The sequence below is a fragment of the Vigna angularis genome, chromosome 3 (genome assembly GCF_016808095.1).
Source record: "Vigna angularis cultivar LongXiaoDou No.4 chromosome 3, ASM1680809v1, whole genome shotgun sequence".
NCBI lineage: Eukaryota > Viridiplantae > Streptophyta > Magnoliopsida > Fabales > Fabaceae > Vigna > Vigna angularis.
The window spans coordinates 22,952,913-22,972,697 of NC_068972.1; the positions used below are offsets into that span (position 1 = coordinate 22,952,913).

Here is a 19,785-nt window from a genome sequence, read left to right on the forward strand (position 1 = left end):
ACAAGTTTGCTCAATGGGTGCATTGCTGAGTACAAGGAAGAAGGAGAATGAAGGGTAAGAGTAAGATAGTGGTTCTGATTGATTATTATGGGAAACACAACTTTTTTAATAATTTTTATTGTCTATTACATTATTAACTTCAATATTAAAGTCATACTTATAACATTAATTTAAATTTCTAAATTTTATTACCAACAATTTTTCTAACAATTGATTAATTTAATAAATGAATTTATTTAGCAAACATTTTTAGATTTATGTTTAGACTTTTAAGATTAAATTGAAATTTTTTTATGTTTAAATATTTCTCATCGTGATTGATTGTCTTTTAGTTTTGTCGTTTGGTTTGAGATGAGTATCTTATTTTATCTTTTTTATTTATTTATTTTGAATGTCAATGAATTTTAGTTTAGAGTTTTGAGAAAATCATCATTAACTAATCTCTTCATTTGTGTATTAAGCTCTTTCTTCTAAGACTCTTGCTTGTTTTCAAATATGAATTTGAAAGAAAAAGATAAAAAAAATAAGGTTGTTTGGATGATGAGAAAAATATTAAAAAATGAAGGAAAATATATCTAGTTTTTACAACGGATTGTAAATGATAAGATGAATTTGATAGATTAAAAAATATTTTAATTGATAAAGTTATATGATTGTCATTTTACTTTTGTGATTAATACTAATTTAAAATAAAATATAATTAGTTTAATAAAATTATTATCAATATAATTATTATTATAATTAATATTATTATATTATTTTATATTAATAATAATATTATTATTTTTATATAAATTATTATTATTATTTTTGCATAAATTATTATTATTATTATTATTATTATTATTATTATTAATAGGTTTAATATATCATTTGATCTCTACTTTTAGGGGTTTGGTTCAAAGTAATCCTACCTTTTAAAAAAGTTCAGTAAGACCTCATATTTCGTTAAAAAATGTTCAATCCAATCTTTTCTACTCACGCCGTTAAAAACATAACGGTGCAAATGTCATCGTAGCATCTCATAAGCACGTGGCACACGTTAATAGGTGGATTTAAATGATTTTTTAATTTAAAAAAAGTTTAAAAAAGTCCCTGCCACGTCATCATCACCATCTCCAGACAAACCCTAATTTCTCTCCAAAAAAACCCTAGCCGCCGCACCATCCAGCACCGTCACCACCATCCTTGCCAGCAGCTGTCCTCTCCAACCCATCACGCACCATCATCAAAGCGTTGCGACGAGAATGCGAGAAACCCTAGGTCCCCACGGTTTGCTTGCAGGTCTGATTGTGGTTGCAGTTAAGGCAAGCAGCGGCGCGATTAGTGGTGGAGAAGAGTGGCGATTCGCGATCTGCAGCAGCGGCGTATGGTGGACGATTCTGTGGTGGAGATTGGACGGCAGTGCTGCTAGCGCAATGGTGATTTGGTTGGTGCGAGGGTGAAAATGGTGAAGATTAGTGGTCACGACATAACAAGGGATCACGTTGGGTGGTGGCGCGAGAACGAAGGTGAGATGCGAAGGTGATGAAGGTGCAATAGAAGGGAGAAGACGCTTTGGTGGTGGCGCGTGATGCATTGGAAAGGATGGTTGTCGGCGAGGATGGTGGTGATGGCGCTGCATGGTGCGGTGGCTAGGCTTCTTAGAGAGAAATTATGGTTTGTTTGGAAATGGTGATGATAACGTGACAGTAATTTTTTTAAACTTTTTTAAAATTAAAAAATCATTTAAGTCCACCTATTAATGTGTGTCACATGCTTATGAGATGCCACGGTGGCATTTGCACCGTTATATTTCTAACGGTGTGAGCGAAAAGGACCAGATTGAACATTTTTTAACGAAATATGGGATCTTATTGAACTTTTTTAAAAGGTAGGATTACTTTGAACCAAACCCCTAAAAGTAGGGACCAAATGATTTATTAAACCTTATTACTATTATTGTTATAATAGTGCTTTGTTCAACTTCTAAATTAGATTATTTTATACTTCAAAACAATTATGTTTTATTGAATCTCAAAAAATTCACATTCATAATAAAATTAAACAAGGATAAATAATGTGAAATCACATTGAACAATTCACAATGATAGTTCTTCTCTTCACCAATGCTCGAAAATCCTTCAACCATTTCCTACTTTTCTATCTTGGCAAATAATTCCAAATAAGTTGTGTATAGTGTAGGATCGTGTAAGTATTAGCCTGCCTGATATCTCAATCAAGGTAACTTAATGATTCTGGGAGATAAAGATGAGTTTAATACATCTTGATCAAGATAACCTAGTGATGCGAATCCAACCAAACCAATGATGGTATTATGTCACTTTGTTGCAATTTTTAAGTAATTAGTTTGTATAAATAATGGTCCAATCCTTTGAAAAGTTAGTTGACCAAATTATGTTTTGGGTTAATCAATTAAATGAGCTTTTTTTTTTGTTTTATTTTAAGTTATAATAAAAGCCTAGTTGGCCACTTAGTTATCAACCTTTGGAATACCAAAAAGATGCAAAGCTGAATGCTTTTGGGTGACTTTTGGCTACCACAGTTGCAGTTACAATCAACCATTAGTTTAGTGGAATTATTATTAGTTTAAGTGGAATATAATTGCAATTAATTTTGTTTTTTGTAATTTTGATGGTTTGACTATTTTGATCAAATGAATATGAATTGAATTTTATTAAAAAATATTAGAGTTTTATCTCTTTTATCTTAGTGAGAGTGATTTTCCTAAGTTCTTGAGTGATTTAAGAATCATTAACTATATCAAAGGATTTTTCCATCATTTGTGTATTGTTTGCCTTCGAAAGAGTGATTCTTTCCTTCCACCTTTCATATTTACCTATTGTCTTTTCTTCACCAAATTAAAAAAAAAAAACTAATTCTAACCAAATTTTTTACTTATTACCATTCTAACCTAGATAGATCCGTAAACAAACGAATCCACCCTTTGAATTCCTCATCACTTAGTGAATATGAGATGTAAGGATGAGCTTGCTATATCTAGGTTATATATATATATATATATATATATATATATATATATATATATATATATATATATATATATATATAAACACACATACATATGAGAACATCTCAAACAAAGAATAAAGATATGAGACAACAACATCTTATATAGGGATTAAAGGTATAAGATGAGAAACATATTGGACATGGATTGGCTAGCTTCCATAAAGCAATAAGTCATCCCTTTAATGTTAGTACCGCTACAACAGAGTAATCATTGGCATTTGTGAAGAATTTTAAATGTCCCTGTGGGTAATTAATGAAAACCAGGTATACAAGGGTAACTCATTTTTAGGTAAAAAGTATCTTAAGCTTTTATATCATTATTGAAGTTGTAAGATATTCCTTACCATTGAATTAAACTTTATAGTACTTGAAGACAAAGTATATCTTGACAAGCAAATAAAAAAACAATACTATACCTTGTAGGACAATACTTGAAGAAAAAGTATATCTTGGCAAGTAATAGAAGAACAATACTATACCTTGTAGGACAATATGATTCCATACGAACAAATTGAAACAAACACAACGTATATATGATTTTCTATCTCTCTCAATAGTACATACCAGATTGGAAGAATCTTGATTTCAAGTCGTCCCATATGGCCTAGGAATTGTCCATCTAGAGGATGTTGTGACATATGTCAGCGAAAACGGAATGCACAAGCCAAGAGACGACCATGTTGTTGCATCTTGTCCAAGCATTGTAATGAATATATATATATATATATATGTGTGTGTGTGTGTGTGTGTGTGTGTGTGTGTGTGTGTGTGTGTGTGTGTGTGTGTGTGTGTGTGTGTGTGTGTGTGTGTGTGTTATTTTTGAACAAAAGAACATGTAAGAGTTCTTAGAGAAATCAAATGATTGATCTAATATATCTATTAACTTTATAGTTTTATGCAAACTTAATGGGCAAACGAGTCTCCTGTTGGACGAAAATAAAAAATTCTAAATCCAATGAGCCATCATACCTTTAGGGGTGTCTCACTTGGCAAAGTAAAGGATTTGTTGGAGCGAGTCTGAGTTTGAGCAAATGACAAACTTAGAGTTGTTGGGTGAATCCCTTGATGGCTAAGTGAGAAAGTAGAGCTAAGAACATAAGATGAGATTTAACCGGGATTTTATGTATGAGGTTGAGTATAGCCATATATCTACTAGGTATGTAATGTGAATCCAATCAATGATGAGGACACGTTACTTTCCTGCAGTTTTTAAGTAATTAGTTTGTTTAAATAATGACCCAATCCTTTGTAAAATTAGTTGACTAAATTATGGTTTGGGTTAATCAATTAATGAATATTATTTAAATTTGTAAAACTTAGTCATTAACATTTGGAAGGCCAAAATGATGCAAAGCTGAATGCTTTTGGATGACCTTTGGTTGCCACATTTCAATTACAATTATCCATTAAAATTTTTGTATTTTGAATAGCGAAAGCTTTTAATAAGTTGAACTATTTTCATTAAAAAAGTTGAAGTTTTATGTAGAAATATTAGAGTTTTAATTCTTTTATCTTAGTAAGAGTGATTCTCATAAGTTATTGAGTGATTCAAGAACCCTTGGTCGTATCGAAGGACTTTCTCATCCTTTGCGTGTTGTCTCGCTTGGAAAGAGTGATTCTTTCCTCTACCTTTCGTAATTTTGTCCAAGTTTATCTTGTAGTCATAAATTTCATTCTTCATATCCAAATTAAGTAATTCTTGAGCCTAAAATTGAAGTTTAGAACGTGAAGTTTCACCTTGTTTTGAAATCACCCCAATTAGAGTTCTATAGCTCAAGATATCAACATTTCTAAATTACTATTAATCTTTTCACCAATTTTCCAAATTTTCTACAAGGTTTACCCTAACAAATCATAAATTAGTTCTTGTGCAAATGAGATTCACATCAATTGGTTGGATTCACATCAGTATGAGGCTCAGTAGAGCTAGAGTCACTTTATGCCATAAATCTATGGAGTTGTAATTGTTCTATCTTGTGTGTGAATAATATGTATGAATATGGTCATTTCTAAGGATATTTTTCATATTGTATGGTGTTAGTGTATGCATTTGAGTATGAATTCTTACTTGAAGTTATTTTAATTATACTAAACTCACATACTCATAAAAAATGAGGTTTATGTGGTGAGAGTTGAAAGAGATTCTTTATTTGCGGGATTGGAATGAAATAGTGTCATAACTTAGATGATTGATAGGAACTAACCTTATTATGGTAAGTTAGACACACTAAGTGAAGCCATGACCATTATTTTTCTACAATCTTTTGTAAAAACACATGATAGGTTTAAGACTTGATTTGAATCCAACATATTTACATACATCTTTTGCAAATAGAATCTAAGTTCAGAGTATATGTTTATTCTTATAAATGTTTAGATTGATTGAGATTATTATTGTTATATTGATGAATATCCTAATATACTGTGAATAAATTGAGATTTGTTTTTTCTTCTTGTTAGTTATTGGTTGAGAATGATGTTAGTGGCAGTGACACGTAATCATACAAATATTGTGCTTAGATGATGATTCTTTTTATATATATATATATATATATATATATATATATATATATATATATATATATTAATGTATGTGTTTTTAAGTTATGAAACTTTTTAAATATTTTTTTAAAATATTTTATTCTATTAAGGAAAATTGTATATATAAAACTTAATATCAATTATGAAATGACTTAATTATTATTAGTGGTAATATTCTTCTAATTAGTTTTCAACCTTTTAATTCCTTATACAATAATTTAAATTAATATTTTAAAATTATATAGTAAAATAAAACTTTAATATTTTTAATGTATTATTAATTTTATGTGTATATAATTACTAATTATTATAACTCAACTATATTTTATATTAATTTTAATAATATTGACAAATCCAAATTAAATATTAACAATTATAAATAATAACCACGGTTTCTTTAAAAATAACTTTTATCAGTATAAACTTTTTATATATATATATATATATATATTTTAAATTACAACAGAGATATTAATTATTAATCAAATTATTTTACATAAAAAGTAGGTAAAAAAGAAAAAAATTAGACCTCCGAATTCTTACCAAATTTTCAAATGGTGGAGAAGGAGATAAAGGTGAGAAATTGGTGAATCCTTTGACTGGGTACAATAAACTAGTTTAATTGAATAAAAAAAAATAGACAAAGGATTTATTAAAAAGTGGTGTAAGGAAGAGTTTAATTTATAAATAATTAATGTTTGATTGTATTATATTATTATATGATGGTAAAATTGTTTTGGTTTAGGGGGCTTGAAACAAAAAGACGTTTATGACGCAGCCTTAAACCCTAAACCCGAGTTGGCTGCGAGGTGGAAGAATGGAGGAAGGAAAAGTTGAGAGGAGGTTCCGAGTGAAGCCGAAGCTGAAATCGAAAGCGAGAAATCCAAAGCAAACACCTGAATCCAAGTACTGGTCTTCCTTCAAGACACGCCAAATCCCTGACCTCATCTCCGTCCCTTCCCTCACCTTCTCTCCCACACCTCCTCACTCCTTCGCCGCCGCCCACTCCGCCACCCTCACTCTCTTCAGCTCCCAAACCCTCTCCCCCACCGCTACCATCTCCTCCTTCTCCGACGCCGTCTCCTGCGCCTCCTTCCGCTCCGATGCCCTTCTCCTCGCCGCCTCCGACCTCTCTGGCCTCGTCCAGGTCTTTGATGCCAAGTCCCGCACCCCCCTCCGCCGCCTCCGCTCCCACACCCGTCCCGTCCGCTTCGTGCACTTTCCCATCCTCGACAAGCTCCACCTCATCTCCGCCGGGGACGACGCCCTTGTCAAGTTCTGGGACGTTGCCGAGGAGGCTTCCGTCGCAGAATTCGTCGGCCACAAGGACTATGTCCGGTGCGGAGACTCCTCCCCTGTTAACTCCGATGTCTTCATTACCGGTTCCTATGACCACGTTGTCAAGCTCTGGGATGTTAGGGTTAGGGATTCGAAGTCGTCGGTGCAGATCAACCACGGAGCGCCCGTGGAAGATGCTGTTTTTTTGCCGTCCGGAGGGATGGTTGCGACGGCGGGTGGGAATTCCGTTAAGCTGTGGGACTTGATAGGCGGCGGGAGGCTTTTGTTCTCCATGGAGAGTCACAACAAGACAGTTACTTCGTTATGTGTTGGTAGAATTGGGAATGATTTTGGAGAGGAATCGAATCAGTTTAGGATTATGAGTGTGGGGTTGGATGGCTACTTGAAGGTGTTTGATTATGGATCGTTCAAGGTTACACATTCTATGAGGTTTCCTGCGCCTCTTTTGTCTGTTGGTTACTCGCCGGATTGTTCAACGCGAGTGATTGGGACCTCCAATGGGGTGATCTATGCTAGCAAAAGGAAAGTGAAGGAGAGTGAAAAGGAGAAGGAGATTGAGTCCAGTTCGTTTTGGAGAGTTGCGCCAGTGGAGCGTACCGAGAAGAGTGTGTTGAGGCCTTCACATTTTAGGTATTTCCAGAGAGGGCAGGGAGAGAAACCGTCTGCAGGGGATTACTTGGTTATGAAGCCCAAGAAGGTGAAGTTGGCTGAGCATGACAAATTGTTGAATAAGTTTGAGCACGCGGAGGCTCTGGTGTCTGTGTTGGAAAGTAAGAACCCCGAGAATGTGTTGGCTGTGATGGAGGAATTGGTGGCTAGAAAGAAGTTGCTCAAGTGTGTCTCCAACTTGGGTGTGGAGAAGCTGGAACTCCTCATGGTGTTCTTGCATAAGTATTGTACCCTGCCTAGATATTCCAGTTTGCTTATGGGGTTGACTAAGAAAGTTCTTGAAATGAGGGCGGATGACATTAGAGCTTCTCAAGCCCTCAAGAGCCATGTGAGAAATCTTAAGAGGTCTGTTGAGGAGGAGATTCGGGTGCAACAGTCATTGCAAGAGATACAGGGTATAATTTCTCCTTTGTTGAAGATTGCTGGAAGATGAAATTTTGGGTTTCTCATCTATGAGCTGATTTTGTTAGGCTATCTTTTTTCTTTTTTTATCTAAGAATGTATTCTTTATTCCTGGAATTTGGTTTAAGCAATGTAAGGTTCTCTAGAATTTTGTTGGCAAATTTGATCCTAGGAAAGCATCAGGAAATGTTTTAAATTATTGCCAGCTGTGTTTAAGGGATTCAACTTGCATTTCCATCTATCATCTAATTTATATAATTTTGTTTGGTATGATGGTCCTCACAACATGCGTATCCTCTAGCATGTTGTGTATATGATATTGCTGTGTTTCTGATCTCAGAATTAGATTGAGTGCTATTAAATTAGAGCTCTTTTGTGCGCCTATCTAGCAGGTATCCAAATTTTCTAGCAGCCTACTGTTAAATAGATATGTAATATGCTATTGTATTAAATCACTGAACTTTGAACTGCAGTGGTTACAGTACATCGAATTTGTTAACAAAAATTTGGCAAAATGACTCGTTAAAGTACGTCTTTGCTATGCTTTGCAATATATCATTACTCCTTTCTTAAAAGGGTTGCTCATATGCATATGAATGTTTAGATAGACTTAATAAGGCAAGTTGGTAATGAGTTCATGGTGATTTTATTTAATCATTAAGTTGACGTACAAATTTATTTTATATATTCAATAAGAAGTCAGATAAGTTTTCAGGCTAGGTGGATCAATGGTTTAGCTATAAATAATGTACATGGATTGATCCAATGATTTAGCAATTATCATAATCAACTCAAATTAAACTATAAAGCATTGAAAATACTGCAACGGATATTTTAAGCTTTACTTTTAGAATCTAAACCTTCGGGGCTTACGAGTTTCTGGCTTCATTAGTGTCTAGTATTTACTTCTCTGCTGTGCCTGAGTGATGATAGGAGGATTTATGAAGGAATAGTTGAATGCTGATGCTGCAATAGGTATAGAACCACACACTGTTGGCTGTTACTTCACTCGTTTGATCTCTTGGTCTGGTCTTCTTTGGAAGCTAACGCCCTCCAGCATTATATCTTAGATACAAAACCTGAATTTGTGGTTGGAAGCCCAAGTCTATGTGGTCATCTTTTTATCTCTAATTGGATGGGATATCTGAAGCTGGGTTCTATTTCTTGCTATATTATGTTAGCGTTAATTAGTAATTATTTTCTAGCTTTCAGATATTGCTGAGTTAGGTAATGAGTACTTACAGCTGATTTTGGTACTTTATTATTCTGTTTGTGTTATTGATTTTAACAAAGCTACTGGCTTTAATGACCACAGACCCTGATTACAAGCCAAGCAAAGGAAATTGAAACCATTTATACATAAAGTCATACTAGGCAGTCCATACAAAAAGAATATTTGTTATTCCACAGCTATTCATATATTACATTTTGAAATATTGATTTTGTTTGGTATGTTATGCAAATTTTTATGCGTGAACCAGCCCTTGTTCAGCTGAAAGCTCCCTTCTAAAGTATTTGGTGATCTTCTGGGTCAGTGGTGATTTGATTTATAAAATGGATTGCCTTCTTCTGCAGGAGACATAACGTAAGATTGTTAAGTGTATGCATTTGTAGATTAACATTGCCCATATATCAAAATGGCTTATGTTTAGAATATCGATCAACTCTTGTCTGCCCCCATTTTAATGTGATATCTTCTATCGCATAATCCTCTATCTTTTTATTTCTTTGCTGTCATTAGAACTTAGTTCCATCTCTCTCATCACGAACTAACATGTGAAAATATCAAATCCATATTCTTAAACTGTTAATAATAATTTCACCTTTGCTAGAAGATCACCAAATTTGTTTGTAGGAGTTAATGTTAGTATATGTCATAAACATTATGAAGTTCATATGTTAACTACGGTTGAGGTCTCGAGGGATATTGTTCTGCACTTGGCAATTGTAGTTCATTATTTTGACTTCAGTCTAAGTGTGCTCTTAAAAATGTACCTTTTCCTATGTACCCTTGGTAAGGTTGCTGCTTAGTGATCCAGAGGTTTACAGATTTAAATCTTGGTGACAGTTTCTCTGCTTGCTGGGGGTAAGATTGCTTACATTTATTTTCCCTTGACGCCACTAACTGGGAGCCTCAAGCTTTTGCGTGCTTGCCTTTGCTTGTGGATTTAACATTTTGTGAATGGTTTGTTGTATTTAATTAGCCTTACACTTTGTCTGTTGTTTTACCATCAAAAACCATGTCTAGAAATGTTTACCTACAATTTGTTGCAATTTGACGCAAAATCTGCCGAGTGATGGTTGGAGTTAATATGCCCCCGTGTGCTCTTTAACAAAATTGGTTAATCTTAAACGGACTAGGATCCTCTCCAATTTTGTCAGAACTGGATGAAGTCTCAACCCTCACTTAGTTTTTATATTTAATAATTCTAGTTTTAATACATACAGCTAGAACATTGATGAATGGTGTGATTTCAAAACTGGACACTATCAAGTCTTTTTGTGGATCCATCTTACACTTGGTCTGTTTTGTTATTGTTCTGTGTAAATAATACATTTATTCTAATAAATACCTGAGTGATATTTTTCTAAAGCATTTTTCTCATGCTATGTTCCTTCACTGGTGGGAATTTGGAATTAGATATTGCGTTTAATATTTCATGTATATTTGATCCTGTTTTGGGAGATTACGTTGGAGAACAGCACAGCTTGGACATCATCAGTTGCTAGTTGCTCGTTCAAGTCTTAAGGCAGCCTACTGTTTAATTTTATTTGTCTGGCATTCTTGTGTTCATAATTGGCCTTTTATTGCATTCTTGTCTGTGTAATTTGAATATCATGAAAATAGACACTTTAGTCTTCATGGTCCACCTTAATATTTTTGGGTCCAATGGAGTTCATAGGTATAAAAAGAAACCTTGTCAAATAGAATCCTTTTTTGATTATTTTTCGATTCTTAATATGATACATAAGAACCATTATTACAAAGAGTATTATATACTTGGTATAAAATATGAATTGCTTGTTGAATAAACATGTAATATAACTTATAGAAATTTATAACAATATGAAAATTATATTAATAAATAATATCATAGAGATTTAACACTATTTTTTGTTGACATCTAATAATATTGTGTCAAAATATCACCAAATAAATCAGTTTCAAAATATGTTGTTCTTATTTTAAAGGATGTAATAGATCTATGTGAGAAGTCCACGTCAGTGTATACAAACACATTCTTTTATAATTAAAAAGACATTTAAACAACTCAAAGGAACAACTGGCAGATGATATAACTGAAGGAAATTAAGAGCACAAACTAGTGGTGAACTTGTTTATGAGTTGACAACAGAACACTTGTTCCGTATTTGTCCAGCAGAGTCAGTGAGGACCTCAATGTTTCCCATTCTCTTCATTGATTGTGCGAACTCTGTGAAGAACTTGGCTTCATTCACCAACTCTCCAGCTATATCTGCTGATTGATCCAGTGTTAGAAGGGCAGCGTCTGACTGGAACAGACCCTTCTTCTGGAGAAGGTTAGGATAATAGTCACTATCGAAATCGGTCGAGCTTCCAGGGTCCATTTCCACCGTTGTGGTTCTGTCACTAAGACTCTGGCATTTGGTCTTCAAGAACGCAGCATAGGTGGCATTCAAAGAAGGGTCTTGATCACCTTTCCCGGTGAAATTATAAAGCCTGTTACTGAACAAGTTGCAATGCCCAACTCCAATTGTGTGTGCCCCTAAGATATGAAAATCATATATATGGGTGTTAATTAGACTGTTAATTAATTAATGTGTACTGTATTAGCAATTAATATCATGAACCTTACCTGATAATACAACCAGATCGTGCAAAGTGAGACCTTTGCTAGCAAAACTCTGTCTGAGTTGGGTGAGGTTGAAGAAAGGTGCTGGGATATTTGCCAAGGCTTCGTTACTTGTCGATACCGTGCCATCTCTTCTACCAGTGAGAACTTCCCACATAGGTTTATTAAACTGAAAATTCTCAGGAAAACATGCTGTCAGGAAATAAGAATATATATGTGTTGAAACAAATTCAAGATGTATGTAGTAGAACTAGAGTAGACATATGAAGAGTTAGCTTACTTGGACAGAAACAGCGTCTCTTGCTGCCAATGCCAGTATGTCAGCACAAGATACAGTTTTGGGACATTTTGCTTCCAGTGCACTTTTTATGGAATCTATGACATCAAAGCCAGCCAAAGAAAGATTTGGAATAGCGTCCCTCTCTGCAGTGTTATTCGCAGTAGAGTTCAACAAAACCGACGCATCACAGCCCTGAAATGTCCGTTTGCAGTGAAACCATGTTATGCTATATATATATATACACATTATCATTGTTACATAGCTCCAAAACATTTACCACTTTTGCATGTTGTAAAATTTGTGTACCAAAACTGGATAAAAATATCCCTTAAAAGAAAACATGAATACGTAAAACAATGGAATTGATAGTAATATGTTTGTATATACCCTGACAAAACAATCATGAAAATGCAATCTAATCAACTTGGCTGGCAAATTGGGATTAGCTGACACATGCTGTTGTGTTTGGCTCTTGATGATGTCCTCGGCTTGAGGGCAGGAATCGCGGTAGAAATTTTTCCTCAGGCTACCTCCTTGACAAACCCCAAGAAAAAGTGCAACACATAGCAAAATTCCGATCTTCATATTCAAATGAAACCGTTCTTAACTCACTCTCTTATAGTAAGTATATAGTGTTTATTAGCTTGAGAAATTGAATGCTTAGCTAGAAGGACCTTGCTCCCTTTTATAGACCTTATAAGTCACCATTCTAAAGCATATATTATGTATATTTTAATTGTGTGGGAGAGGTTTCTTCTAGTTATGTGCAAATATAATTCCATGCATCTCTTCAATCATTGGACGCAATATGCATGCATAGGGCATAGCTATTAGCTATAGTTTCATTCTAATATGCACCAACCAATGAACAGTCATGACACGGTTTTGAAATTATTAGAATATAAAACCAAAGAATAATCAACTGAGTCTTTCAATTCTGTAGTGGTTAGAACATGCCAGCCTTGAATAATTGTATTCCTTTTTGTCATAATCTTCTTAGGTCAACCCTTTCCAAGTTTCTTGTATAGTTATAACTCTCTGAATTATGCATATCTTCTAACATATATATCAAACGAGTCATAGTGAGATGCAAACACAGAGAATTCTTAAAAGTTTAGTTTAGGAAACAACGTATGTGTTTTAATATTTAGATTGAGCCGTTTTGAAGCATTAACTTCCATTATTTTGCCAAAGAAAGAATAGCTGGGGACTGATTCCCATTATATATAACCACATTATATCGGAAATGTTCACACTTTTGAGTTCAATTATCAAAGTATGAACACGCAGCCTGAATTCGTTGGTTCAAGTAGTATCATCCAATCCCTTTAAATAAAGTCTTGTATTGAAACATCGTAGATGTGAAGATGTTTCGTGTTAATATTATATTATCTAACCAATTGTGGATATATGCTAAACAGTTCCTTACATAGTTCTGTTGTTTCTTGTGTTAGAAGGTAACAACTCAAATTATTTGCATTCGAAGGAAGGTTTAATTAAGGGGGGAAAAGAAATTTCATTAACCAAAGTCAATGGTTATCTGTGCATGGTTTTCGGGTTTGTCTTGTAGCCACCCTCTGCACATGGTTGCTGGCTTTAAGATGTTTTGTCTTTAGACACAAAATGGTTAGAGTATATTCATTTCACTTCTCTCAATAAGCACGTATATATCCTCGTTCTTGCACGATTGGACTATAAGCAGTACATAAAAGTCAATATTCTGCCAGAGGTTGAGATTATTATAGGTTTTATATAACATTATGTTTGTGATATAAAACATTTTTTAATATCTTGAGTGTTTTTTATTTTTGGTTCCATGAAAGAATGTGTTTACCTTAGGAAGGTACTTTACACTAAAAATGGGTTGTTAAGGCCTGTAATATGGTTAATATTTTCTTATCTTCATTTTGAATAAATAAAATAAAATTTGTAATAAGTTGGGTATATATGTACAGTTAAGATTCTTTTATTTTGTTTAAATGTTTTTGAGAATAAATAATATATATATATATATATATATATATATATATATATATATATATATATATATATATATATATATATATATATTTGAGAACAAAATGTTTTGTGTATATGTGAAGCATTCAAATAATAGGGAAAAGTTGTCTTTTACCTCATCAAATTATCACTATTTGAATAAGAAAATTTTAGTATTGTTAAGTTAATAATTACATTACTGTAGGGAAATGATACAATACAGTTGTTTTCAGTATTGGTTTCAATTTTATAATTGAAACAAATTAAGAAGAGATAAAATTGGAAGGGTTTTTGGTTTCGATTATAAATCGAAATAAAAAAAGTTAGTATTTTACTTTAGTTAAAATAGCTGAAGCCATTAAACTACAAATAAAAAACAAAAAAAATTGTTCATATGGTTTTGATTGTAATCATAAATGAGATTATATATTCCTTTTTAATTTAAAATAATTATATAATTTAAAGGGTATTTGGCTTCGGTTCTTTTCAAAATCAAAGTTAAAGATGCTTCAAATTAAATAATTTTTTTAAATCAAAAAGGGTTATGGTCTTAGTTTTGTTCATAGTGAACCAAATATCTTTTCATTTTTTATAGGAATAACTTAAACATATTGTAGTTTTTTAAAATATTTTTTCTTAAAGGGTATTCGACTTTGGTTCTTAATAAATCGAAGCTGAATACCCATTTATGCTTCGAATTATATAGATAATCAAAATCTAATATTTTTTTATAGATTTTTTTTTTCTGAAAGGGAATTTGTACTAGTGTAAAAATTACTTTAGACGTCTGTTATTTTGGGCCTTTTACGTCCGACCCGTATCGAACTTCTATATGGGTGACGTTGATGAGACATCCGACTAAACAGGTCTAATGTGTAAGACCCTGGAACAAGTTTAGCCTCTGTAATTCATTGGACGTCTTTGTATACACTGACAGACGTCTATACACGTTCGATGTGGCATTAACAAACGTCTAGGGGGTATTTTTTTAAAAAACATTTATTTATTTTTGCAATAAAACCACACCTGAAAAGCAGAAAATTGTCCCAAAACATTATAATATTATATATCAACTCGTTTGAAGTTAACAAAGTATTAAAAAACAATCCAAAACCTAAAATATCAAAAGTTAAAGTTAAACTAAATCTAAATATGTTGAACAACAATAATAAATCTTCCTATTTAAGTCCATCTTTGCAGAAGATAAGTTGTTCACTCCTGTCTTATCTTCTTAATTGCGTCCTCTAGTATAGCAGATGTACTCTTGAAGCGCTGCAAAATGAACAAAGATGCATTATGTACCTATCTTACAACAAAGTTAAGTTGTTAGAAACTAAGAATCTAAATAAGTTAAGCATCATTACCTCATTTCAGTCATCTGTAATGACAACTCGAATGATGGTCTTAATCTAAGACATGACATAGTAGCCACATTCCCATGAATCTAGTTGCTTGTTACACTAAAATGATAAACTAAATAGTCAAGCATTTAGATCATTCAATAACTAGTAAAATAAATTAGAACTATAAATAACTTACAACGTTTGATTACAGGACAGATACTAGTTGACCTCGGTTTTTATCCATTCTCTATTTACATTGAAAACACAAGGTAATATTAATATAACTATATTTATCATAAAAATTGAAGGTCAAAATGAATTTGAAACATAAAAAGAGAAACACTTACCCTTGAAGCATGTTTCTCAAGTCATTTTTCATCTTCCTGTGCAGCGAACAAAACCATACAATTTTACATTGTTTGGGAATGATGAGCATCAACTGCCAATAAGACCTATCATGATTCATAAATAGTTAGTAAACTAATTAAGAAAACTTTAATGAAATTTTACATCAATCAACCCATACCCATCAATGTATGGCGCAAAGTATATGTCTCTGTTTGACTCAACCATTCATGTTTCCAAATACTTTTGTTTGCTCTTAATTGTGTTACCAGAAGGTTGAATGGTCTGAGGTTCAACAAATCCGTACATGGAAGACCGACCTTGGTCCACAATGACTGTGTCCATGTACCTAAAACAACAAAGTTAAGTTGTTAGAAACTAAGAATGTAAATAAGTTTAATATGGATGACAAAATTAACTATCTTACATGCACCATAGTTGAAGGATGAAAATATTCAACATCCTGTCTCCCCCAATGATCTTCAATGCATCAATGAATGTGATATATACTAGGACATGGGGGGATGCCAAATACTCTATTATACTGAACCGAAATTTTATCAATCTTATCCATAAACTCCAACGTACGTACATGTTATAGCAAATTATGAAAAATAAGTTTTCCAAACTCTCCAATCGGACAATTCAAAATTTAACACAAACGATTAAAAGATTAATCGTTTGTGTTAAATTTCAAACGGGAACTAAGTTTCACTCAATTAGATACTAATAATCTAACATACCAATCATAACAACACAACAACACTTTATCACATGCATATTCAAAAGCCAATAACATGCATACGCAAAAGCCAATAACACGCATACACAAAAGTCAATAACATGTATATATCCAAAAGTCAACAACATGCAAATCCAAAAGTCAACAACATGCAAATTCGACGGTTAATAACATGCATATTCGAAAGTTAATAACATGCATATCCAAATGCCAAAAACATGTATACCGAAAAGCCAATAACATGCATAGAAAAAAAAATTTAAACAAGAATGCTAACATTCTTAACCGATTACAAACGTAGTGGAGGAATTGGAGGAGTGGAAAACGCAAAAAATGTTGTCCAAAACGCAAGAAATTTTCGCCCAAGGAAACGAGCAAAACTGCACCAAAACACAATGAAAACTCACTTTAATCGGTTCAAATGGAAGATAATTCATCAAAGACTAATTTAATCAGAGTAAAAGTAAGTTTAAACGGTCCAAAAGAGAAAAAACTTACCCAAAAATGCAAAGCCGCGAGAGAAAACGCGAGGAAGAAAATGATGAATAGTGCGCGTAACTGCCCCGAGTTCACGCAAAGTGTAATAAACAACATTAAACGTCGGGGACCTCCCCCATCAGACGTCTATAGAGACATCAGACGTCCGACAAATGGGTCCCGGACGTCTATGTGTATTTAAAAAATTAAATTTGGCGGAGGCTATATACGTCCGATATATGGGGCCCGATCGCCTATACAGACATCACACATTCGACATAGGGGCCCAACGTCTACAATGCGAAATAAAATTACTTTTGGTATTCTTTGCCACCATCAGACGTCCGATTTAGGGGCCCAGACGTCTAAAGTAGTGGACAAGGCAAATTTTCAGCTACCTGTCAAGTCTTTAGGCGTCAGACATAGGGGCCCGGACGTCTACACTGCGAAATAAAATGACTTTTGGTATTTTTGCCCCCATCAGACGTCGGGGACTAGCCAGGTCGGACGTCTACAACATTAACTTAGTTACAAAAGTGTCGCTGGTCATTTTTTACGTGGGATATTCGAGGGTCGGACGTCTAAAGGGTGACGTTAAAGGCATTTTCTACACTAGTATTGGTTTTGATTATGACCTGAATCGAAGTCGAATACTCCTTTTTGTTTTGGTTTTGGTTATAATCGAAGTCTAATATTAGCATTTTTTTAAAATATTTTTTTTCAAACTACATATTAAATCTGCACAAAATCTAGAACAGAAACAAAATAAATAAGAATATAGATAGTTGTAAATGTGGTAAATGCTCATAAAACCTTACAAATTATGATATCGTTATAACAATTAAATATTATTGTACATTTCTTATTAGATATTTTGTACAAGTTTTCCTTAAATAATGAATGAACTTATCGAAAATTAATATAAGACTCTTGAATTTCTACACAAAATATAATAATTTCAATTAGTATATAAAAAGACAAAGTTGTAAAGTATTTGATTCAATGCTATTATTAGTGTTTCCCAACTAGTTGTAATACGGGTACAAATAATGATTGTCATTCAATGCATTACATAGTAACTGCACTCATATGAGCTAGTTTGTTTATTACACTACAATATATCAACATAATTATAAATAATTAAATAATATCGTTGGAACAAAACAATTATAAATATATGGACTAAAATACCAAACATTGAGGAACAATCATGCAAGCTTTTTAACCTTAATAGTTGATTTCCCTAACAACATTACATGTATTGTAATTGAACTATGAAAAATAGAACGTTTTAGGATACACTTATATAATAAAGAAAGTTTATAACATTGAGGTTCTTACTAATCTATTACTTGTCTAAGATGGTTGGGGGAGACTTGAAAAAGAGCAAAACTTCCCTTGAGGAAATTTCCCTTAAAATCCTTGTAAGAGGTGTTGAAAAACGTGAAAAGTTGTCTCTCCTTGATTGAAATGAGGGAAACCCAAGGTTGGTTGGGGTGCGGCAAGACCCGAAAAAAATAGAGAAAAGAAGCTGGAGTGGGACAAAGGGCGAGAGTTGCGCAGACGACAGAGAAGGCTTGTATAAAAGCCTAACCGTTCGGATACAGTTGGGTAGGCGCCACGTTGAGTTCCCTCAGAACGCCCATTTGAAAATTTGAAAAAGGGAAAGAGGAATCTGAGGTCACGGAACAAGTAGGAATATGCATAGAAAAAGTTTGAGGCATACCCTTCCTGACCGTGGCACGCCCGCTCGTTCAACTGACAGAGCGCCAATTTAAAGAAGTCTGCATCGCCAGCCGCCTTCACGAAGCTAAGCCTATTGACTAGCTCCTTTAGCGTGCGTTTGGTGATGACGGAGGAAGCATAAAGCTTCACCCTGTGGGGAGCCCAGTCATAGCCGACGACATCAGGCAGAGCTTCGCTCCTTCCGTCCCACGCGCCGGCATAATCCACGTTTATTCCCACCTCCTCCTTTCCACTATCTTCAAGCAGGCGGGAAGAATTCTCAAAGGCTGGGGTTTCGACCTGGTGATTGGCGGGAGGGTTTCTCTCGTTGCCGGAATCGAAGTTGGTAGAAGAAGAAGAAGCAGCAGCGCCATCAGCATACCCCACACCTTTTCTCCTGGAGAACTCAGAAGCAACTGAAGAAGACATAATTTACCGGGAAGACTAAGTTTGAAGCTTTGGAAAGGGGGAAAGGTAGGGAAAACGCTTGGTAGTCAGAGAGCTCGAGGGAAAAAGTGAAAATATGAGATGACCCTACCATTATTTATAGGGGGTAAAGGTGGTTCATTAAACTCATCTAGAGTGTCCAAAGGGAAAAGATCTGATGATTCAAATGTCGTGACGTTATGTCTTACAATTTTTCCCGCTCTTTTTACAGTCGCGACTCTTCGACTCCCGCTTTTCCTGCCATTTTACGGATATTGAAGGGATGTGACGATTGATGAGTTGTAATGGCCCATGAAACAAGAGAACCCAAAATCGATCGGTTAATACTTCAAAACCCTACGCAATATTTAAGATTTTGCTAGGGCTTGGGGGGCCTATGTTACTACGGACTTATAGCTTACCGATCGGGTACGGTGACAAACTGGATGGAAAGGACCGAACGGTTGACGTGCCAGAAAACATCTCATGATCGCTCGGTTCCGACAACCATTGAGCAGAGTTAAGGCGCAATTAATGTCACAACGACAACTGTTAAGTGGTTAAGGTTTGCATTAATGACCATTAAGAGGTAAATTAATTGCTCAGATTCTTCTAAACTCTATAAATATGGATTAATTTCGAGGTAAACTCACTTTTACTCACTATTGATTT

The 19,785-nt window shown here is 34.1% G+C and overlaps 2 protein-coding genes across 2 annotated transcripts; one reads left to right on the forward strand and one right to left on the reverse strand.

Moving 5' to 3' along the window:
- Positions 1-6,313: 6,313 nt before the first annotated feature.
- On the forward strand, positions 6,314-8,214 carry LOC108324883 (protein SLOW WALKER 1). The gene has a single exon (XM_017557820.2). It carries the CDS (start codon positions 6,392-6,394, stop codon positions 7,973-7,975), a length of 1,584 nt encoding a protein of 527 aa, XP_017413309.1. The 5' UTR covers positions 6,314-6,391; the 3' UTR covers positions 7,976-8,214.
- Positions 8,215-11,172: 2,958 nt separating this feature from the next.
- On the reverse strand, positions 11,173-12,694 carry LOC108325572 (peroxidase 3). Its single transcript, XM_017558669.2, has 4 exons — positions 12,445-12,694; positions 12,058-12,249; positions 11,781-11,946; positions 11,173-11,690 (listed from the first exon to the last, which is right to left on the reverse strand). The coding sequence occupies exons 1-4, from the start codon at positions 12,640-12,642 to the stop codon at positions 11,284-11,286; spliced, it is 963 nt and encodes a 320-aa protein (XP_017414158.1). The 5' UTR covers positions 12,643-12,694; the 3' UTR covers positions 11,173-11,283.
- Positions 12,695-19,785: the final 7,091 nt, after the last annotated feature.

Excerpts from the sequence above, each read along its gene's own strand:
- LOC108324883 (XM_017557820.2), top strand. The coding sequence starts at position 6,392 with ATGGAGGAAGGAAAAGTTGAGAGGAGGTTCCGAGTGAAGCCGAAGCTG.
- LOC108325572 (XM_017558669.2), bottom strand. The coding sequence starts at position 12,642 with ATGAAGATCGGAATTTTGCTATGTGTTGCACTTTTTCTTGGGGTTTGT. Across the intron at positions 12,250-12,444 it reads TTCATGATTGTTTTGTCAGG|GGCTGTGATGCGTCGGTTTT; the intron begins GTATATACAAAC and ends CGGACATTTCAG. Across the intron at positions 11,691-11,780 it reads CGATCTGGTTGTATTATCAG|GGGCACACACAATTGGAGTT; the intron begins GTAAGGTTCATG and ends TTCATATCTTAG.